This window comes from Drosophila yakuba, chromosome 2L, assembly GCF_016746365.2.
Source record: "Drosophila yakuba strain Tai18E2 chromosome 2L, Prin_Dyak_Tai18E2_2.1, whole genome shotgun sequence".
NCBI lineage: Eukaryota > Metazoa > Arthropoda > Insecta > Diptera > Drosophilidae > Drosophila > Drosophila yakuba.
The window spans coordinates 2,309,561-2,332,328 of NC_052527.2; the positions used below are offsets into that span (position 1 = coordinate 2,309,561).

General features: G+C 43.0%; 5 protein-coding genes and 1 long non-coding RNA gene across 6 annotated transcripts; 1 reads left to right on the plus strand and 5 right to left on the minus strand.

The window, feature by feature from the left end:
- Positions 1 to 1,106: 1,106 nt before the first annotated feature.
- Positions 1,107 to 1,975, minus strand: LOC6526542 (trypsin iota). Its single transcript, XM_002087616.4, has one exon. It carries the CDS (start codon positions 1,919 to 1,921, stop codon positions 1,184 to 1,186), a length of 738 nt encoding a protein of 245 aa, XP_002087652.1. The 5' UTR covers positions 1,922 to 1,975; the 3' UTR covers positions 1,107 to 1,183.
- A 15,399-nt stretch (positions 1,976 to 17,374) lies between these two features.
- On the minus strand, positions 17,375 to 17,989 carry LOC120320598. Its single transcript, XR_005560132.1, has 2 exons — positions 17,928 to 17,989; positions 17,375 to 17,866 (listed from the first exon to the last, which is right to left on the minus strand). It is a non-coding gene; the product is annotated as an uncharacterized LOC120320598 (long non-coding RNA).
- Positions 17,990 to 18,108: 119 nt separating this feature from the next.
- LOC6526543 (hypodermin-B) lies at positions 18,109 to 18,993 on the plus strand. Its single transcript, XM_002087617.3, has one exon. The coding sequence runs from the start codon at positions 18,125 to 18,127 to the stop codon at positions 18,851 to 18,853; it is 729 nt and encodes a 242-aa protein (XP_002087653.1). The 5' UTR covers positions 18,109 to 18,124; the 3' UTR covers positions 18,854 to 18,993.
- On the minus strand, positions 18,857 to 19,795 carry LOC6526544 (trypsin beta). The gene has a single exon (XM_002087618.4). The coding sequence runs from the start codon at positions 19,761 to 19,763 to the stop codon at positions 18,999 to 19,001; it is 765 nt and encodes a 254-aa protein (XP_002087654.3). The 5' UTR covers positions 19,764 to 19,795; the 3' UTR covers positions 18,857 to 18,998.
- Positions 19,796 to 19,968: 173 nt separating this feature from the next.
- On the minus strand, positions 19,969 to 20,904 carry LOC6526545 (vesicle-associated membrane protein-associated protein B). Its single transcript, XM_002087619.4, has 2 exons — positions 20,649 to 20,904; positions 19,969 to 20,588 (listed from the first exon to the last, which is right to left on the minus strand). Exons 1-2 carry the CDS (start codon positions 20,760 to 20,762, stop codon positions 20,058 to 20,060), a joined length of 645 nt encoding a protein of 214 aa, XP_002087655.3. The 5' UTR covers positions 20,763 to 20,904; the 3' UTR covers positions 19,969 to 20,057.
- A 561-nt stretch (positions 20,905 to 21,465) lies between these two features.
- LOC6526546 (myosin-2 essential light chain) lies at positions 21,466 to 22,400 on the minus strand. Its single transcript, XM_002087620.4, has one exon. It carries the CDS (start codon positions 22,190 to 22,192, stop codon positions 21,596 to 21,598), a length of 597 nt encoding a protein of 198 aa, XP_002087656.1. The 5' UTR covers positions 22,193 to 22,400; the 3' UTR covers positions 21,466 to 21,595.
- Positions 22,401 to 22,768: the final 368 nt, after the last annotated feature.

Here is a 22,768-nt window from a genome sequence, read left to right on the forward strand (position 1 = left end):
AAGTCGAAGGGCGAAGGACGAAGGAAGTTCCTCTCAGTGAAAGCTTTCTTCGTTATGCATTGTAATTTGCGTGTAATTTTCAAGGCGTTGGGAAAAACGTGGAAATGCTTCTGCAACAACAGCGGCAATAATAATTGCAACTGCAACAACAACAGCAGCAAAAACAACCACAACAACAGCAACACCTGCAACAACAAGAGCAGCTGCTTAAAGGCAAAAGTCTCATTTATTTTAATGTGTCGACGCTGACGACGTGCAAATGTCTGCCAGTTTTCCAGCAGGTTTTTCCCTTCAGTTTTTCACTTCGCCAGCGAATTTCCCATGTTCAAATTGCACGCAGATGCAACGCCCATTGTTTGTGAGTGTGTGTGTGTGTGTGCGAGAGAGGCATTCTGTGCGTGTGTGTGTTGTAATTATTAAGCTGACAATGCAGCATGCTGCTCTCTCCGCTGATTTGAGTTGCAGGGTTGCAGTAGAGCCGATTTCAAAACGATCCAAAATATATATAGTTTGGTCTTCGATTAAAGGAAAAAAGTATAGCATTAGTTTGCTATTTATAATATATGGTAGTAACACCAGGACGTAATTCTTACTAAGTGAAAATTAATAACTAAAACTTTGTTAATTGGTTTGGAGGTAAGTAAGTAAAGTATAGTATCTGTATCTCGCAAATATCCATTACAAGTAGATGGTCGTTTTGAAACTCCCTCCTGATCACCAACTGCATCCCTGGCTTTAGTGGCTCTGCCATCCGCTGTGGGTCAAACCCCTCGTGGCTCATGGCTGACAACGGTCATAACAATGCCAATTTTAATGGCCATTACAATGCGGCTCATAACCATAAAAAATGCACAGCCAACCAGCGAGTGCTCCAACCAAAATGAGAACAACGCGGGGAATCATGAGCATTTATTGGGCTTATGGGCCGTATTAATAATGTTCATCTGTGTTTTTCTCTCTCCCAGATCATAGAAAAAATGCAAATGAATTAAAATTCAATTTCGCAGTGCAAGCAGCGAATAAAAAGCGATGTGTGCGTGTATACATTTTATGGGTAAGCGAAAACAATTTGCAATATTTTTTGGGTATTACAAATTTTGTGGGGATTTCTCTTGGGATTTTAGATATAGATGTATATTTTAAAAGTTGATGTTTACATGGGTATGCTTAAAAGTATAGATACCTAGCCTATTCTGAAGATATTCATTAGCTTGACAGTGGAATCGATCCACATTTTAAGCACAGGTATATTAGCATATACACTAGAGTCCTTGATGACGTCACAGGCACTTTCCCAGGAAAGCAAGCCATACAGTTTATTATCGGCAACCAAAGGAGCGCCAACGAATCCTCGACAGACATAGGGAACTTTACCCGCTGGAGCTGCGCACACCTCGTCCATATTCACCAGTCTGCCCTGTAGAACATTTTCCGCCGCGCACAACAATCGATCTTGCATTTTCACATCGACCCTCAGTAGAACTTCCGTTTCTGGATTCAGGGCAGAGACGTGACCCCAACCCGTAACGGTGGCATTTGTGCCAGTCATCAATGGTACGGAGGCCAAGTGAATGGCCTGAATATCTTGGTCCAAGTACAGCGGGTATCTCAGCTGAAGTAAGGCCACATCACTACGCCGCAGGCCAAGAACTTGCAGCCTCATCTTCCTGACCGTCTGCACGTCACCTCCGGAAGTTTTCTGACTAGTTCCCACCCGCACCGTGATGAGCTCCAATCTGGCCTTGCGCACACACTCGGCAATGGTCAGGATGATGAACTCGCTGTAGATCACTCCGCCGCAGTAATGCTTGCCGTTTATCTCCACCGAAGCCTGCCAGGGAGCTTGTTCAATGCCGATGGACTCGAAGTCGCCGGCTATTTGGGCAATGGGAAGTAACAGGAGTAAGCCTTGGAGCAGCATTTCGATAGGTAACGTTCTACTTTCACCGCGTAGAGATCACTGAGTGCTAATCACATACATTTCAGCCAACTTATATAGAGTCATTTTGCAAGGGCATATTTGTCGGCAATGGTTTGTTTAGTCACGCTTTCGTTTTGAGTGAGCTACTTTCGCATTGTGATATACTGATACAATTTTTGAGCATGATTATAAAGACAGATTTATTCGTAGTCAGGCTGGCACAGTAATAGAAACGTAGTATTTTGGTTATATCATTTAAATTTGCATACTCTTTTGGCTTTCTATATATAATTTTCAGAGAGAAAATTGGTGCAGTGAGTTGCAGCCATTAATTTCCAAGTGAAATGCTTTTCTTTTGCCATTTCTTGGGAGCCTCTTACAGTAATTACGATTATCAAGCATACGCAGTGGTGACCAGCGAAGATAAATTATTTACAAAAGTGGCAAGCAAAGTTTATCTTTCAAGCACAGGACAGACAACCGTTGCCATTTGGCTGTTGATTTTTATGAAAGAATTATGGCCACGCCGTTGGGGGTGAAAAGCCGAACTAAATGGCTTCCTGTGGCTGCAGTTTTTCCGACTTGCGACTTCCGCCGCCCGCTTTTCATTGTTTTCCCCTTGGGAAACCTGCTGTGTAAGACGTATAAATATACATATATATATATTGCAAATTGTAATTTAAAGCATGCTGGAGCGAAGCCAAGTAATAATTTGTGTTGCAATTGTGCATCTCCCGTCCTGGCAACGGATTCCGCATTTTGAATGGTGAAATGGAAATGGCGGAATTGATGCGCTCCACTGCACTGAGCCCGGCTCTTATCCTTAGCAGGAGCTCAGGACCTCTCAGCTCCAGGGAGAAGGAGCTGGCGTTGTTATCGCATCCCGAGTATATTTTCCGCGCTTTCCTCCATTTTCCCCGGTGGCGGCATATCAATGCGACTGCTTGAGAATAGCATTTTATTGCTTCAAACAACATGGAAAGTCAAGTGTTGCAGTCTCCCTTTCCATTTTTATTTTTTGTGCTTTTCCGCATCCGCGCTGGGTATTTTTCTCGTTTGGCGAAATCGGTTCGGCGCAATAAATTCTATTAAAATGCAATTTGAAGGCTCTGTGATTTTAAATAATGCCAAGAGCAGCCATCGGGTTAATGCAGACAGGCAGCATCCTTGGCGCTTTGTTATCCTGGCAATCGTTTCCTTTTCCCCAACTTTTTTTTTTGTTCATCCCTTCCAACTGGAGATTTATGCATTCTCCTGCTGTTGTTTGCTCGCCGGATATTCGAAGTATTTATGGTCTGCCCGGAGGCTCCTTAGCTAATTGGGTTGTCAATTTAATCGGAAGTTGTTGGGGCTTATCCTCGCGGATTTCGCCCCAAACTTATGGGCTTTCTTTCTTGTGTAAATACTTCAGCGTGTATGGGAAAAACCGCAGCCAAAAGAAATTGCAATTTAATTAATGCCAAGTGAGAGAGGAGATTAAAATAGTTGAAATGTCATTAGCACAGCATCCCAAAGGGGATGATAGGGATAGGGACGAAGGGATCAGGCTCTGGGCCAAAGGACATCGAGGGCATCGAGGGGTCAACGTGTTGACCACACAATTGTGTGGTCACGTGATGACTTTTTGGCGGTGCTCCTGTGGTCATCATTTTAGCCACAAAAAAGCGCAGCGAGGAGTTGGAGCAAGGAAACCACAGGCAATTCGCTGACTCCGGGGATTGTCTCCGGCTTCATCTTTTTTTATTTTGTGGCTCCTGCTCTTTAAGTTGCGCCGGAGATCGTGTTAAAAATTCATTAGGAGTTTTAATTAAAATTCTCTCTGTGGCCCACAAAGGCGCTTTCCACACTTAGCGTTCTGACAGCCCACAAAAGAAGTTGGCGGCGAAAACCACGAAAATAAAACTGAGCACAGAACTTTTATTTTTATTTTTGGCCAGCCATTGCCTTCGCAGGCTCATAATTTTGCAGGACCCAAATGTGTGTGGGAAAAACTTGGGGAAATGAGTGAAAAGCAGCACGTGGACAGCCTACATATGTGACCGTCGGCGCTTTACATGCATGAGTACGTGTCCTTTTAATATCCTGCATCCTGCTCACAGGCGCCGCTGCACAACTTCCGCTGGCAAATAAATAAAATATATAATAAACAAGGCAAATACATATTTTTTATTTTTGTGCATTAATATGAGTTGATTTGATGTTTGTTTGCATGCGTTTTAATTACCCAAACATTTGCTGCTTAATGTGAAATATTGAAATTCAACATTTAATTAAGACAATGATACCATTTCGACATAACTTGCTAAGCTAAGCTCCTTTTAGAATGCAGTATATTAAGTTTATTATGGTTGACTTGGCAACATTGTCTGCGAAATAACTAGAAATGGGAAAATTATTAACCAGTCTCATTGTGCATAATGCAAGCTGTCAATTTTCGTTATTGTGGCAGAGATTAGGTTCGTTTTTGCATGCTGAGGCCTCAGTCATCATCATTCAATGTCATCAATAATTTGGAACATCACCAATTAGCTGGCTCTAATAACGCTGGTCATTTCGTGTTTTTTTCGTGACATTTGTATATTTTTATCCATGTTATGTCCATGTTATATTCTCTAGTGAATGGCGAGTGCCACGCGTCATTTGACGCATTATTGTGACATCCTGGCCTCGATTTCGGTGGACATCCCAACGACAATGCGATGCTCATCGCATAATCATAATTAGTTTTGCATAATTTGACCCACTGGCTGGTGTTTTTGGGCTGTGAAATTGTGCTAGTGTCCCCGAACGATATTCAATTACAAACGTTGCCCAATGTGCTAAACATTTCGAATGTCTGGCCGAAATTAATTTGTTTGTGTAACTGGGCAAACTAACACTAGTCCTGTTCCTGTTCCTGCTCCTGCTCCTGCTCCTACGTCCTGTGACCTGCTCCCTTGGAGGTGGAGGTGTGCAAACAAATTGCGTACGTGTACGGGCGGCGAGGTCCTTTTGGTCCTTTGATAATTGTAATGCGAGCAAATAAACGAGCGAGTGCCACACGAATATTCATACAGCAACAGCACACCCACACACATACACATACACATACGTATGTGTGCACAAAGGACATTTGTACTCTCATCCACACACACACACACACACAGGGGCAAATGGAGATGGAGTGAAAGGCAAATGCCGACAGGACAAATGCTTGATGTGGGTGCCTTGTTATTGTCATACCCTCGAAGAGCACAAGTTTTTAATTTCAATTTTTCCGCTCGCACTTCGCCACTTTCGGTTCCAGAGTCCGAAACAAGTTGTGTTACAAATTTGAATTTATGTCCTGCCAACACCTGCGATATCCTGCTGTGGTCACCGCCATTCAGGCAAGGACTCCGTTTCGTTTTTGTCCTGATCGCATAAACTTTTGCCAGCACATTAGCTACATATGACACCTTAAAGTGTTTACCTGCTCTGGGATCGGCGTGTTGGCCGGGGGAATTCCTTGATTGGATCCGGGTGTGGAAGGACGAGAAGGACTTGCTAAAATTGAATTGAAAAAGTTATGAATAGTTAATAACTGCGGAGAGCTGGAGGATGTCATGGGAATGTGAACGGGAGTAAGTGGAAAAAGGGACAGTAAGACATTGCAAGTGACTGAAGGTCTTGGGTAAATCGTTGTGGAATATTTAAATTGCTGCTTGAAATCAGAAGTGAAAGGCGTAATAAAATATCCCTCAAATGCTCTGTCGTATTTAAATGTCGAACTGCCTGCTGCTTTAACAATTTAATCGCATAGTTGTGGCTTCAATGACACTGGGGTTAAGACTTTAAGGTTAATTGTTTTAAAAATGAGTGCTTTGGAATCACGGACATAAAATCTCAGTTAAAACAATGGGGATGCTCCCCACATATCGCCTGTCACATCGATGTTTAACTGGCAGTGCCCAGGGCTGCGTTATGGTGACCAGACTTGGCCGAACCCTGACCCGAATCTATCCAATCCATTGTTCCGACATCGCCTGAATTATTAATCAACAATAGGAGTGCGCAGAACAATGCCAGTGGAACCTAACACTTTCCCTCTGTCAAATTCGGGCACGACATGTGCCGAATCGGATATATATATCCCTATATACCCCTCCTATACCTGACTGCTGTCAATGCAATCCACATTTACCAGAGCCTTTTTCATTAGAGCCATTTTCGTTAATTACTGCTGACTAAGGCTGGGCAAGAGGAGCAAAAAACACTTTGTTGCCACGTCCGTGAAGTGTCTGTTTCAAGTTTTGTGAACCGACTAATGCAGAGGGAAAAATCGTTATAAAAAATCACTGTGCCAAGAAACAATGTATGTGCACTTTATCTTGATTTTTATCTATCAAAAGTGGCAAACAACCATCTACTGGCTCAGATACTCTCACAGTTCTGGCATACTTTTCTCTCAGTGCCTCAGCGTTTTTAGCTGCAGTTCCTGTCAATCGTTGTTGCAGTTGCCGGACCTCGATTTCATTTCGGTTTCGCTTTTGTTTTCCTTTTCGGCATCGGTTTGGCATCTCTGACCTATAAATCATCTAATGGCCGGGACAGGTTGGGTTTTTGTGGTGTTTTCGGGCTGTGGATCAGGATGGGCATGGGGATATTGCCGCTGAAACCGCCCCCGCACATGTGTCAATATTTGTGCGAGATGCGGCCGCAGTCTCATCGACACAAACACTCTCCATCATCCACATTGGGTTTTGGTTTTTGTGGGTTTTAGTTTGTTGCTCTGCGAGTTGCTGCTGCAGCAGCTTTGTTGTTCATTTCGACACAAGCTTTTAGTTGTTTAAATTTAAGTTACTGCACAGCTCAAAAACAAAACAAAAAAAGAAGAAATAGAGCAGCCAGATAGCAAGAGGTCAAAAATCACATTGAATATTTTAGCTATTATCAGCTGGCAGTCGACTTAATTTCCGTTTGTATTTTCATTGCCCAATTCGAAAGTTCGCAGCTTACATTTGTGAGCAGATGGACATCTGTTTTGCACTTCATTTGTTATGGAATTGAATTTCTTGAGGTTTTCTCCGCTGGCTCCTTTTGCTTTTCGGTCTGCGTTTTTTCATCTGCACAACGTGGCGTATGGGCAACTTATTTGCCATCTGTCGTGGCTGGCTTGAGAAATGAAATGAAATCAAATGCAGTCGACTGAAAAATTGGAAGGAAGAGTTGTGAAAGAACTTAGTTTTCTGTGCTTTTTGCTCAAACTTTCGACTGGTGCAACCTTTGAGTGGTGTAAATCATTCGATGCGTTGTGTAAAACATTTACCAAGCCATCAATTCAATAAAAACGCAAGAAAAATATGTTTGCAAACTAAACTAGAAAATATGACGTAATTTGTTTGTTTCAATTTGTTTTGCTATTTGAGAAAATAATTCTTCATTTTCAGCTTGCAATTTGAAATGGCAAGAAACCATTTTCATTTGGCAATTCCATTACAAACTCTCGAGTTTGCCAAATGTATTTCCTGCTTCCTGGACCAAAACAGAGGCAACAATTAAAAGGCAAATCTGCAATTGCTTAAACTTTAAGCCCTGTGACCACAATCCAGGACAATGGATGGGAAAAAGAGCCCAGTGGCAGCAAACCGCAGAAGGCAGAGTGGAAAAATCTAAGAGCATTTCAGCCGCAAGCTGCCGCAGGTCCCAGAATAGTCATAAATTTCGAGCGTTTTTAACAAGGAGCAGACGGCAAATGGGAAATGTAAAGGGCAAGCGTTAAAACGATAAAGAAAAAACCGAAAGCCGGTAGAATAAGTATCTGGAGAATAAGTGGAGCAACGCCTAAGGAGTTTGCTTTAATTTACTTTTTTTCCCCTCCCCCAATTTCAGTTTCTTGATGACACTTTAAAAATGCCCGCAAATGTGTAAATCATGTGCTCGCACAAAGTGCAGCCGGAAATGTAAATAGTTAATGGCCATTGAAGGGCCATAAATGACCAGTGCGAAAGTTGACGCAAATATATTGTTTTTAATATGGCAGCAACTGCAGCTTGCCGCGGAAACCGTGGCAAAACGGAGCACCCTCGTCCTGCATTTCATATTGCTAAAGCGCGAACATTAAGTGGCAGTGTCGTCCTTTTGCCAAAAGAGAGAGAGAGACAGGAAGGAAGTTAATGCAGGGCATTTGCCCCAGGATGCGTGAGTGTGGGTGAGCGTGAGCGTGAGTGTGTGTGTGTGTCTGTGGGTCTGTGTGTGGGAGCTCAACATTAAAACTGGAGAGGAATATATAATTAAAAGGTGAATATCGAATGGAAAATGCTCTGAATGAGCTGGAGGGCATCAATGTTGTTATTTTTTAAACAGAAATTATGCAAATATTTGCACTTCTCCTTTAAGGTTTATTTTTCAGTATACCTTGTAAGTTCAGTAATTCAGTACTTCAGCTTGGCCTTAAAGCTTTACAATTTCAAGTAGAACCATAGCTTTTTTTCCCGTAGGTTTCCACCACGTGGCAGGCCAATGCAATACCCTTTCCTGGATAGGGTACCCAACCGCTGCTCATCATCGCCAGCATCCGGGCGACGCACGTAGTCCCGACCAGGAAACCCATACACTCCGAAAACTAAACAAGAGTGGTGGGGAAGGGGCGTAAAGTTGGGGGATGTGGGTGCGGTGCATGGGTTTTTGGGGCGAAACAGCACGGGCATTAAGCACGTCGGCAACATAAATATTTTAATTTTGCTAAAAATTTGTGCTGAAAAGTCGCTTTTTTGCATTAGGAAGTGCGAGGCAGGGACTTCCCTGTCAGGCACACACACACCCACACACTGACACCCAAACACACATATACACAGACACTGGCATGGTGTAAACTAAACAAAATGGCGTCGACGAAAGGATGCGCCACGCAGCTGAGATGCTCGCTGTTGTTTGCCTTGTTTTTCCGGTGCTCTGCTGTAATGATAAGCGCTGTTAGTGTTTCACTTTAATAGGCAAAATTATGTGGCCACACACAAACGCACACACACACACACACATAGAGGCACAGCACACCCACACCCACAAACACACAGACAGACAAAAGACTTTGACTCAAACACGGCTCAAAGGCATAAATTATTGCGGTTAACTGGCTTCGCTGGATCCGGCGAATGGAGCACGGAAAGCGTTGTCAAAGCCCGGCTGGTTGACTCCTTTTGGCCAATAGTGTTCCAGATTTTGCTCCTGTTGAGTTCGTTAGTTACGGCATAATAAAAGAAATAGCTGAAAAGTGTGGAATATCACCATTTTCGTTGAATTTTTGCACAGTTTTAGTCCCGCTTCTCTTTTTAGTTTTTATTTCAAACGGTTGCAAAAGTTGGTCGAGATTTATGCAAAGAGTTTGAGCTTGTTTGGCTTGGCTGGCGATTTCTAGGCAATTTCGTTTGAACATCGATGATTAATGGCGAATTTTGCAATATAGTTTATACGCGAATCGAGGCAGCCTGCAAAAGAAATTGAATTTAGGAAATATAATTAAATTTGTGTTATGATTTATGGGGTTGCATTTGGGTGCACTTACTGCAAAGTAAAGGAATACAATGAATACAATGAATTCCTGCCTAACTAGTATACATTTTTATAGTCAAAGAAAATCACCCTTTTCTGACTTGTGGAATTTGCAAGCAAAGCTTTTAGCTTAATTACTTTTACATATCAAATTGTGCAAATACCTTAAATCCTAAGCCGTTCATCAACTTAATTAAGAGGCGATCGAGTGCCTGAGTAAATACCTTGCATACACAAAATATTTGAAATCATAGGCTCGGCTAAAGTTTATTAAAGCAGCTTGCGGTTTATTACATGCATTTTAATTGGGCCTTAATGAAAGGCCCTGCAAATATTTGCCCAAATTGCAGTTTACGAAAAAGTTGCCAATTTGAATTTACGAATTTGCTGTTAATTGAACACTCGAACTTGGCTTGTTTGCACTCCGAAATTGTTGGTGCCGTGCAGACAGGCCAACAACAGGCAAATAAGTGTGTGCAAACATGTGCTGGCCCACAAGCAAACATGGACAAATGAATGGTTAAATGTGTCACTAATTACGAAATGGCCGGCAATCAATCAGCGGCGTAGGGAAAAAGTCCTGGCCAAATGGCCGATTGGGGGACACTTAATGGCGTTTAATATTCAGAAAAGGTTCTCAGCATCTCGGGCGACGGCGGTATAATGTACTCAATTAAAATGCGAGCAAGACAAAGTATCCGTTTACCCAGACACTCTATCTGCGACAATTTATGTGGCACCACGGCGTATACTTAATGTGACAAATGGCCAGCAAAGCGCCGCAGTTTCAGTTTAGTTGGGGAATTTATTTGCAGCATTCGCCTGGCTAGTTGACACTTCGCTGTTTATACGGATCATAAACTTTATTGATACCAGTTGTTATTTTGGACTAGATAATAACTAGGCTTACCATTTTTGAATTGAAATCGAATTCATTTTCTATTTTCACTTTGTGTACACTAATTGCAATACTGCTAATGATTTTATATACCAAAAGTTATTGGCGTGTAGATGACAAACAATTAGTCTATATCCTGCCCCTTGTCATCTGTCATTGTCTGGCATTTAAATTACTGATGACTTTAATTATAGAGTGTCGATGAGTTATGTTGAGCTTTTAATGGGTAATTTGCAATACATTCGCAGTGAATTATGCTCAAAACAAAAAGACGACTACAATATACCACAACATATCTCCTGCCGAAATGAAATGGAATCAATTTTGCAAATCGAAAATCACTGGCAGGCATCAAACATCAACATCACATGTCTGGCTGAATGGCTTGACAAATGTTTGGACTGAACACAAAATATTCGTAGACAACGTGGAAGTCAGAAATCGGGAGTGAGTTGCACTTGAGCTGCATGTCTGGCTAAAAACCTGAAGGATGCAGCTCAGCACCGACTTCTCGATACACGTCGTCTGTCAATCTGCTCTCCAAGTCGAGTGTTTGGCTGTCTGTCATTCAATGATTGACGTGTGCGGGGCGTGTCAATAAACCGACAAGTCAAGTGCCGCAAAATTGAAAAGAACCAGCTCAAAAATGCCAGGCAATCGAAAGTAAGAGGGACAAGTCGAAGGCTGGTAATCCTTTGAGTGATATTAATTAAAATTTCACATTTATGTGCAGGCCAAACTAATTTTCTTGCAAGCTTGTTATTTATATGCATCAGTATAGTACTGCAAATTAACAACCAATCATTTTCAATCATTTTTCTCGACGATATTCATCATTTTAATTCGTGTGTAATTGAAAGCCATACATTTTATTATATTTGTTGAACAGATTTCCAGTTTCTGGCTACGAGTTGTTTGTACTATGATTGCCCTTCGGCTGCCGCTTTTTAAAAATACATGGCGTATACGTAATGTGGCTTTCGAGCTTGTGTTTATCGTCTGTAGTTGTTTGACCCCAGGACCTTTTTTTTTTAAGCCAGCAAAATTGTTAATTATAATTAAGGGAGGCCAAATGCAATTAATTAAAGGGTGCCACTTGCTGATGGACGGCAAACCACGGCGAATGTGTAATTTAAAATTAATTTGCGCTAAATGAGACTCAGCCCTTCAAATGACTAGTGGCGCTGGGTGCATGCCACATGCAATCGCTGTGCCACATTGCGTGTGGCGGAGAAACCTTGAAATGCATTTAAAATGCTTACCACCTCTTTGCGCGTTCGTATTTTGACACGAATTTTTAATTGTTTCCCATCGATGGGAGGAGTGGGAAATTGGCACATTCGGCGGGCATTTTGCACTCTGCGGTTTTCTAAATAACTAAATATCTTTGGCCCGCAGCCGCATTTGTTGGGGTTTTGGTTCAAGTGGGTCTCATTGAGCCACTTCTATGGCTGCCACCACCCATGTGTCCCACATTCTGTGGCTCTTCTGGCCCACCAATGCAGTGGTGGCAAAGTTTCCAGATATTATCGCTGACCATTGCCCGGTCACCCGGGCTCTCTGTGTCCAGTTTCCACTTTTGCTTTTCCCTGGCAGCCATCCCAGTCCACCCAGGCCATTTAGACATGCTTGTCTGCAGCATGTTGATTTATATTTATATTTGCTGTCCAAGTGTATCTCGGCCTGGCTCTAAAGTGGGTTATGGGGTTGCCAGGGGCCATAAATTGAATTATGGCTCACCGAATGCACATGTTGCGAGCGCAAGTTGTCGTCAATAAAGTTGCACATTAATTAACTAACTACTTAATATTTTTGCATTCAAGTCCCACTAAGTACCTGCACTATAAGCTGAAAATAAAGTAAAAATGGTAAGAAAGCAGCATTCAAGTTAACAAAACCCTTGCTATAAACTCGCACAAGTGCCCTGTGTAAAAATAGAAAGTACATAAATATTTAAATAAATCAATCAGACAAATGAAAGCTCTTGTAAATATTTGTAGTCTGCTTTCGAGGGCCCCACTCACACACACGCACACACACACACGCACGCCCACTAAAATTTATACAAAAACAATCAATTGGCAGCTCAAATCACACACACAAACACTCGCTCTTTTGTTTCTCTTTTGAATGGGCTATAAATGCCGGCTAAAGAAGCGCATAAAAAAACCTCACCAAAATGCTTGAAATGTAAGATAAACAAACCGGCAAAAAGATTCACCAACGCACACAGACGCACTGCGCACACACATACACGTACACGGACTTTCACTCACACACTAGTAACAAAAGAGAGTTTTCCAGCTAAACGCAAACTCACCAAATTTCCCACGCTAAGAGCAAGGTGACAACTAAGAGAGGGAAGTTTTCGCTTTCAGTAAAACTATATAGCTTTTTAATAAATTCCAATTTACAAATTAAACAATGAATATTATGTTTCTATTTATCAGTTACATTATTTCACATTCTAGTAAGCGCTTTTTATAATTAAATACCCTTTATTGTTACCGCACAGTGCACATCCGCTGGCTTTATTTGTGCCACTTGTGTTTTGGAGCACGCATCGCTGCAGAAGCAACAAAAAATGTAGCACAGTTTTGGGGGCGAAAAAAAGTGGCTTACTAAAATGGCTTTATGGCTTGACGACAAGCCGAAGGTAGAAAGACTAACAAGAAACACAGGCAACGCAAACAGGGAAAACAAAGCATAATAAATTGGGTTTTCTTGCTGGCGTGGCTGCTGCACTTAATAATTATAATTTATGCAAGAGTCAACAATTGTGGGCGACCAAAAACGATGCCGTACAAAAGGTGCACTTTCCGCACTGGGGAAGTGTACAAACTTTCGCCGAACACTAAATTTGCATAGTTTCGTTTCTTAATTGCCCCGCAAATGGGCTTTCGTTAAGGATGAGTTATGATCCGAAAGGCCTTGCACTTGATAAGAAAAATGTACAAGCCTGAAATGCAACATTTTAAGTATTCAGAAAAGCATGAAAAATCCTACTTATTTCGAGAGAACAAACTGAGATAGAGGAACACTCTCCAGCATATTTTTATGCTTGTAAGAAAGTGATGAATTGCCTGTGCAATTATCAACCAACTGATAGCAGGACTTTCGTCCAGGCTCTCCCATTAACATGTTGTTGTGCCTTTTGCCAGTTTCGGCGCGGAGTTAGCGGTTCTCGAATTGATGTGCCCCAATAAATTTCACCAGGCATCGGAGTCAACGAGGTGTGTGTCGATGATGATGATGATGATGATGATGGTGGTGGGGATCCTCTGGAACCCGGACTCCTCCTGCCCGCCATCGAACGCTGGATGGGAACCGAAACCGCAGCTTCCCACCCTTTTTGAAGCCCGCAAAACCCAGTTGACACATGTTGCAGTTAACATGGCAAGTGGATGTGGCAAGGCCTGTATCCCGTGTGGAGGAGGCTTCAAATGCCAGTTCAGTGGACTCTGTTTGCGGTGCAAAGTGATTTGCCATTATAGCACCACCCATCCAGTACCCAGGGGCCTGACCCACTGACACCACCGCCAACACCGCCAACACCATCGACATACCACTTTCCTACCCCTCGGGACCACTGTCTTTGGCACTTTGATCATTTGCCATTTGCCTGTTTGCGTTTTAATTAACTTACACCGGCTTAATGAACTTTCCAGGCGTCCACATCGAAACTCAATCCGAAAGAGGCTGCTTATTAGCTCTTGACACGGTCCCATGGCCATCCCATTGTGCCCCGGATATTTACTGGACCATTCGCAGATGTAATTGTCGTTGCGGTCTCTCTCCATTCGATCTGATGGCCAACACCTTGGCCATATGGCTTAGGGCACCTCGTAAGCTGCTTAACTGCTGAGCTCTTGATTTCCAAATGAAGTTGTTCGTTGGGGGATAGATGGGCATAATCGGGGTGTATTTCAGCTTGTATTAACTGAGCTTCTGTTTGTAGTACTTAAGTAGGTGCATTCAAAAACAGCCACCTAATTTGCTTTCTTTAAGGTTCTTACTTGCATTTAATATTAATGTATCCTCAAGCAAAACATCAGTCACAAGCATTAGTAACTAAGAAACAAATTAAAATGTCATTAGCTCGCCAGTCCGGCCATTCCACAAACATAATTTTTGTAATTGAGCCAGAAATCCAGTTTCTGCCATTAGCAGAAAATTCCAACAAAACAGGAATTCATAAGGGAAAGACGAGGAAATGAAATAAACTTTTCATTAATTTCATCAATTGAATTTGTATGTTTCCGCTGGCGAAATTAATGGAAAATCACCCGCCACTCAAGGCATGACATTTTTCTTTCGACAGCTTTTCCCATTTTGCACTTTGGCCCCCGGCTGGCTGTCAAATATTTGATTTGGCCTTGGTCTAAGCTCTTCTGAAGGCCGTTGGCCACTTGAAGAGAAGTGGTGCCCGGACACGAAAGCCTTCGAATTGTACGGCCATTCGAGTGGACTTTTAAGATTAGTGGACTGGAGATAGACCCGCCTAATTGGGCAGCTCATTGAAGCCCCTTCCTCCACCAACTAACTGGACGCAGACGTGGCCATTGAACTTGAAGTTTGGCCAACTTCCGGCAGAGGAGAACAGCTGCTGGCTGTTAAACTTTTCGCCCACTTACGTCCGAGCTTTAGCCCCATAAATTTCCATATTAGAGCTAGCAGGAAGCTGAACAAACATAGTTGATCCAATTAACTGGCTAAGAATCACTTAGGTCGAAAGTTTGCTCTGGACTCCACTTCACTACACTTCACATCGCTTTGAGGCATCAAAGTTATCCCCTCAATTGGGTGCTCAATCCACTCTTCAAGTGTTCCGCAGGGCTGTATCCTTCTGCGAGTCCTGGGAGTCCTGCTAGTCCTGCCACGCACACATGTCCCCCGTTTCATTGTCCTGCGCTCGCCGCAGAGGAAGTGGGATTGCGGCCTTTTGACGAGACAATCTGTATTCATTGCCACTTTAATATTTAGCGATGCGTAAGCCGCCGCCGTCAGTCACTCCACTGTGAAGTGATTTTTTTCCCTTCCTGTGCGTTTTTTTTCAGTGCTTTTAAGTGCAATAATTTGCATTGCAACTGACACGATATCACTGCGAAGTGCAGTGCTTCCCGCTGGCACTCACCGCCAATTGACGAAACAAACACGCTAGTTGAACATGGCAGAAAAAACGAGTGAATTTAAATTGCCAGAGTGATATTTGAATTAACACTTCCGAAAACGCACGAAATAATTGGCGCATTTTTATCATTTTCACAAAGAAATACCATACAATCGATTTTATGTCTGTTTTTTGGTTGGATGGCTGGCAATAAAATATATAAATATGCTGGTCGTTTAATGTGTTTATACGCAAAGTATAACATCCTTTTTATGCTTTAATTAAGCAAAAATTCCATTTTGTTTTTTCGGATATTTCTAATTATTTCATTTCCATCTGAGTAGAGCACAAAAAATATATTTAATCTTTCTATCTTCAAACTATATTTATCGTACGCAAACTGAGTTGTTCGTGAGTTTTGTACCATTGTAAAACGGATCTCACTCTTTTTCTCTGTAAGAAATGTAAAAGTTGTGTGTTCCCCAAATGTTACAAGTCCCCCTCCGTTTCTTTTTAATCCTTTGACAGGACACCCTTCTTCTTTGCGTTGCAACTCATTAAAAATGTTAAAGCGGCATCAACAAAGCCAAACAAACGGAAAAGGAAAAAAAAGGAAAAAACGCGAGGAGGGCGATGGAAAATCAGGGAAAGATGCCGAGGCAAATGGAGGAAAAGGAAAAATCCGCGAATGAGTCAAGGTGAACACACTCACTCAGTGGGCCAAAGATCCGTTTTGGCAGGCAAATGAAGCCGGTGTCCGGACCTCGAAAGATTCCCCCATACTCCCAGAATCCCCCGCCGGAAAAACGCCTCATCCGCCCAACTTTCGTTTCCACCCACCATCCACCCACCTTACGGAATGCATTTCCTTTAGACTTTTGCCTCGTTTCCTTTGTTTATTTGCTCAGTGCGTTTTCAGTTGACTGCGTTGCTCGTCGGGAAAAATCGGGGGAAAAAGGCAATGGAAAATCGGGACTTGGTGGGGGGAAAATGCAATAAGTCACCGATTGGCGACAGGCTGCACAAATGTGTGGCCTAGTGCGAAAAAAACGTAAAACGTTGCGTACATAAAAATGGGTTACCAGTGCAAGGCTGCCCAAGGCATATTACGTATACGTACGTATACGTAATGCAGTTGCCCAGCGTAATGGAAAGCCATAAAAACGATTTATGGCAGTGCGAAAGAGTTGGCAACCGGGCAAGAGGGGTTAATCAAGGTCAAAACTCCCTGACACGACTTTAAAGTGATCTTTTATTCTCCTGGTCTTATTTTTATGCGATTTATTCTGTGATTTACGGAATAAGATTGTACGATTTCTTGCCAATTAATTCTTAGTTACTTGAGAATAAGATATCAAAATGAGTCCAAGACTGCAATAGTCTTGATATTATCATTCCGCCCCACAATTGATTGAGTTTGGGGATTTGCGGATATCATTAGCTGTCCCACATGACATTTGTGTGCGTCCCAGTCTGATTTTGCCATTTATATTCACATATCCAGCCTCCTGAGTCAACGAGAACTTAGGACTCCGTCGATGCTGGGTTGCAATTAATCGTTGAAAGGATTACACGCCCCTTTCGAGGAACTCTCATCTGGCCACTTAAGTGATGCTAATTTATGGACCCAGCACATCTTGTTTGCCCGTTGTCTCCGATAAATGAGATTTTCCCCAGGGACTCTTCCACTGACTTTGCTTGTTTGCCACTCGGTTTGTCCGGTGTCACTTTCACCAGGAGTTTTGTGGTAAGTTTTAAGCCGAGATTAGGCGCCATTGTTGTCAGTTATGTCCACCGCTTTCTGTGACTTGCTTGCATTTCAGGGGGAGATCTTCAAAACAGGAAAATATCTGGAAGATACCATGGTTTAACAAGCGTGTCAATTCATTATGACCATACAAATTTTTGTTCTCCCACTTAGAAAGACAAAAGCAACTTGAAATTATTTAATATTATTATTTTATCAAGAAATATTTATAACTCCTTTGAGCTAACCCTTAACGTAAAACAAACATGGCTCTTCTGCCATCATCATCAAATTCTGCCCTAATGAAAGGCATTGCAACGGGTCAAAGGACACCTTTGTGGCGTCCATTTGCATCCTGTTTCCAGTCCATCAATTTCAGCGGATTGTTATTGTTGTTATGGTTGCGACACCAAACTGCAACCGCATCCGAATCCAAACCGCCTAATCAACGTGTGACTCGCGCACTAATGAACTACGGCCGCCAATTAGCCAATGGCCACGCCCACCGCCTCCTCTTTGACCCGCGATTGACCGCAGAAGATTGAGTGGCACTGGCCTGTCCCACAGCTCGTTTGACCCATTGGCATCCATTGAAGGCCCAGCAATGTCATCAGTCAAAGGATAGCGAAGCTCCTTTGTGAAGTCCTTGAAATGCTCGAATATCGCAGCGTGCAGGAGGTCCTTGCAACAATGCCCCCGTTGTTATTGGTCAAGCTAGTCGTCTTGAATGCTGGTTACTCACAGTGAAGCAGCTAAACAATGGAATGCTCTACTTGCACTGAAACTATGAAACTATGAACTATTTATAAATTTAAAACACTGTCAAGTGTAAAAAATTAGCACTAAGTAAGCGAAGCAATTCCAAAGCAATTATCCGCGGATTAAACAGATACGCTAAGATCACCTAGTTGCTGGTGCATAATCGAAAATGAAAACGCAATGTGGATTGGATTCTGTTGGGTGTTGATCTTATTTGCCAGAAGCTCCAATGGCATCTACAATGGAGTAGAGGCAAAGTTCGACTTCTGGACCTTCATTGCCTCCGTGTGGGTAAATGGGTATCAGGAGTGCGGCGGCACTGTGATCGACACTCGAATTATCCTGACAGCAGCCCAGTGTGTCAAGAATAAGCCGGTGAAGAAGATCACTGTCCGTGTGGGAACGCCGGATATCTATAGAGGTGGTAATGTTATCAAGGTGACTGCGATGGCGGTGCATGAAAACTACAAGGAGTGGAACAATGATATCGCCCTTCTTTGGCTAGAGAAGCCAGTGCTTTCCGAACGAGTGACCAACATTCCACTGCCCTTCAAGGAACCATCTGAAAACGAATATCCCAGCAATGCGGGATGGGGCGAGAAACTACTGGAGTCCTACGTTTCGCCCAGAAAACTGCAAAATGGAGTGACCAAAATCCGTCCACGGAGCTTGTGCGTCGATGAACTTGTCGAACCCATTGGCAACGAACTTCTCTGCACCTTTTACGCCGAAAACGATATTTGTCCCGGTGATTATGGAGGTCCTTTGATCCTGGCCAACAAAGTGGTTGGCATCGCGGTGCAAGGACACGGCTGCGGGTATGCCATTCTGCCCTCGCTTTACACCAACGTCTTCCACTATCTGACATGGATAGAAGAGAACTCAAGGGAGCTCAAGAAGAATAACTAAAAATAGTATTAAGAAATAACGTTTTATTAAGAATTAGGTAATGCCACAAAGCATAATCATTTTGGCAATACTAAAGGTTACAAAATTGTAGGTATTTATTTGCGGATAAATGATGTAGTAAATAGTATATTTTGACGATAGTTTTCTAAATATTTTCTTGAACTGTATATTTGAACCAGTTGCGGAAGAATGCAACATCAGCATAGACCCCCGGATTTATACCACAACCCACTCCCCAGCTAACTATGCCAACAAGCTTCTTATTTTTCGTATCAACCAAGGGGCCACCGGAATCACCTTCACAAGTGTCACCTCGATGTCCGTCGGCACAGATCATGTCGTTAGTAAATTCATAAATTGAGTTTCTATAAGTTTCCTCGCATTTCGTTCTATCCAAAATAGTTAAGTGAACGCCATGAAGTATTGGCCATGAGAATGAAGTGTTTTCGCGAGTAGTTCCCCATCCGGAGGCCAAAGTAATTGTTCCATCTATGGGAGTTTTTTCAGCTAAAGAAATTTTCTGTACTGCACTACCAAGTTTGAGAGGAGCCTCCAAAATCAGCACAGCAACATCATACGGAGCGCCAGTAGAATGCAGGTATCTTGGATGTTGAATGGCCCTTAGCACTCTCTGCACCTGACCACCTTTGCTCCAATATGAAGATCCAGCGCGAACTGAGAGATTCTCCACGGACACATTGTGAAGGCAATGAGCAGCAGTTAAGATAGCCCGATCACTGTAGATGACTCCACCGCAGCGATGTAGTGTAGCATTTAGCATCGACACTTGCCAAGGAACATATTCGATGGGGATGTAGTAACCTCCTACGATCCGTTCCTCTGGCCCCGGAATCTGAGCAGCAGAAACCAGGCCGGCAATCGAAAAAGATAGTATAAGTTTCAAGCACATTACCGAGTTGTTGGACTTTTGTTTCGGATGTCTGGACTGAACATCGGTAGTCAGGCTTTTATAGGAGTACCTTGTGTCTAACCCTAAGTCAAGGCAATCACTCACTTCTGCAAATAGCCAGGGCATATAAGTCAGTAAGTTTATGGCCAACTTATCTTTAAACTTACAAATTGTTGGCAAGTGTGCTTATAATGCGAGTACCATGCACCTAAGTACGTAACCTTCGGTTATCTTTTATTTATTTTCTAAGTAGCTTAAGCTTGTCACAAGAAGCTTCTCAGCTTTCAAAACATATTAATATTCCAGAAATTCCATATACGAGTAAAAGTTGCCCAATAGCGTTTCAAACATGCGCTGCATATATGCTGTAAGAAAAACTAAAGTCAATGAGCCCATGATCACAAGCTTGGAAAGATGACGGCTTCTCTTTGGTTTTTTCTGCCCCACAGGAACTTCCAGTTTATTGGCACAGATTGGACAGAGCTGTCTCAGCTGCAACTCCTTATCCACAGCATTTTTGACAAAACCACGAAGTGAATCCAGGCCAGAAATAGCCAACGGATAGGGCCTGGCCTCCAGTCGAACTGGTAGACAGTTCGAAGAGATGTCTCTGCGGGAAGCTCCGCGAAAAATCTCCAAAATTGTCTGGCCATTTATATGATCTTGAGGAGCGATCATAGATATAATAATAAAGAGATGATTGTACCTCCCTTCCTCGTGGAAATCGAAGCACTTCAGACTTATGATGACCTCGCTGGAGGAATAAGGTTCTAACCTGCCGGTACTCGGATTCACAGTATAGTGTCGCCAGGCATTCGATTTCACCTGGAAAAGTAGCTGGAAATTGTAGATAGATATACCTAAGAAGGAGGTATTTGATCTCACTTTGAAAAGAACCTTCCTATCGGTGGGATTCAGCAGGGTCATCATTCTCCATTGACTGTGTCCATAGGGGGCATAGAAAGTCAGCAGTTGAGGGCTCACGCTAAGCAACTCCATGCTGGCCACTAAAGTCACTCCTTTCAATTGATTTGTACTCGTGCCTCGTTCCCTTTTTACTATTTTTTTCCATTTCGAAGGCAGGCGAAATGTGTCGGAAATATGCCAGCTATCGGAGTGTTTTTGACAGCATTTGCATATGCCACGAATCGATCTGGGTGCAGTTCATGTTTTCGCATTTATTGCCACCAGCAGCAGCCGCACCCAAATACTCCTCTTCCCAATCCTTGCCAGCGAATCGCTGACCACAGCTGGAGGCATCATCACGCATTAGCATTACGCACTTTCCATGTTTTGGGGCAGCGCTTTGAAATTATTCGCAATCCATTGCACTTGTTCTGGCCGGCCAGCGTTTACGATTCTCATTCCTATTCCGATTCCGATTTCGAATCCCACTACCAAATGGATGATGAACTCAGCTGTCCAGTTGCCTTTTTGGGTCATTAATTTCCCAGCGGAGTACTGCGGAGTGTGGTGAACAATTGATGATGCCATATGTGGGGCACTCTGGATAAATAATAGCACTGCGGGCAGTTTCGATTGATTCACGGATGCCGCTTTCCAGTTACATTTTATGTTTACTTTTACCAGTTGAGCAAAAGCAAAACTATTTGCACATTTTATGAATCAATACCAGTAGAATAGAACTAGAATCTCCATTAACTGATGATTACCCCTTATCATATCAATTTAGTTATTACAATTGTGGTTTTTATACAAACATTTTATTCAAACACGCTTTTCACCTGTCTACAAATATTTCGTTTTCCGGCTACTCTTCCATTTCCAGCTCCTCTGGATGACGCTTCTCCTTTCGCTTTCCTGTGCCCAAGTCACCCATGAATAATGTCATGAATCAGCTGCTTGTAGTCGACCAAGCCCTGTTCGTTGATCCTGCCCTTCAGCAGCTCGTCCACTTCCGAGCTGCTCATGGACTCCCCGGTCGTAGTTAAAATTCGCCGGAGTCTAATGGCGGGCATCCAGCCGGAATTATCCGTATCGAAGAGCCGCAGGCTGGATATGAACTGCTGCTCCTCGATCTGCTTTTCCGTGGGACTCGACATGCCGCCGTGTTTGCCAAAACTACAGTAGATTGCCATGACCTCGTCGAAGCAAATGCGCTGCATGGTGGAGGCCTCAAACAGGCGGACATGTTTGCTGACCATCGCCTCCGAGGGATTGGCGCCCATCGCACGGAGACAGTCGCCCAGGTGGCGGATGGATATCTTATTGTCGCCGCGAGTGTCGTGCCCCAGGAAAACCGCATGCATCTCCAGGATGCGGCTTTTCTCCGGCTTTGGGTTCGGAGCAGGAGCAGGAGCAGGAGGAGGAGCTGTCATGTCGCTTCGCCACTGCTGATTGCAGTCCGGTGTGGTCGATGATGTACGGATTGATGGCGGCGGGTGGAGTTGATTGGCTTTCCGGAACATCGTCGGTTTGATTGTACGAGTAACGTTCACGGTTTATGGATTACGGATTTCGGGATGGACGACGTGTGCAGCCAATAATCTATGCTATGTTTGCTGTTAGGTGACACACATGCTTTTGGGCAAATGGAAAACAATGATTGGAAGACACAGAAATATGATTATGCCGGACATGCTGACAGGTGAAAGACGACTGACTTGATTACGATTTCATTTACAAAAGTCAATGGAAGCTGGATATATTGAAATTTAATGATAGAAACCATAACAAGTCAGGCAAACTGGTTTGCTGTATTCATAACTCACTCATCTAAGAATTTTTAACCATATTCGCAATTGAGGACACCTGTAATCCTAGGTAATTAGCACAGCTGATTGACTTCTTGTCAGTGCTGCATTCTAATGTGATTTTTAGTCAGATCTGTATTTGTAGGAAAACCAATCAGAAGCAACGAGGTAGTTGATCATCGGGAAGTGGATTGAGTTATTAAACAAATGAAGTTAAGGCTAGGATCGACGTCGGAATGAACTTATCTACTTTTCAGCCCGCTTTTGCGGTGTTTCAAGTTGATGCCCTAT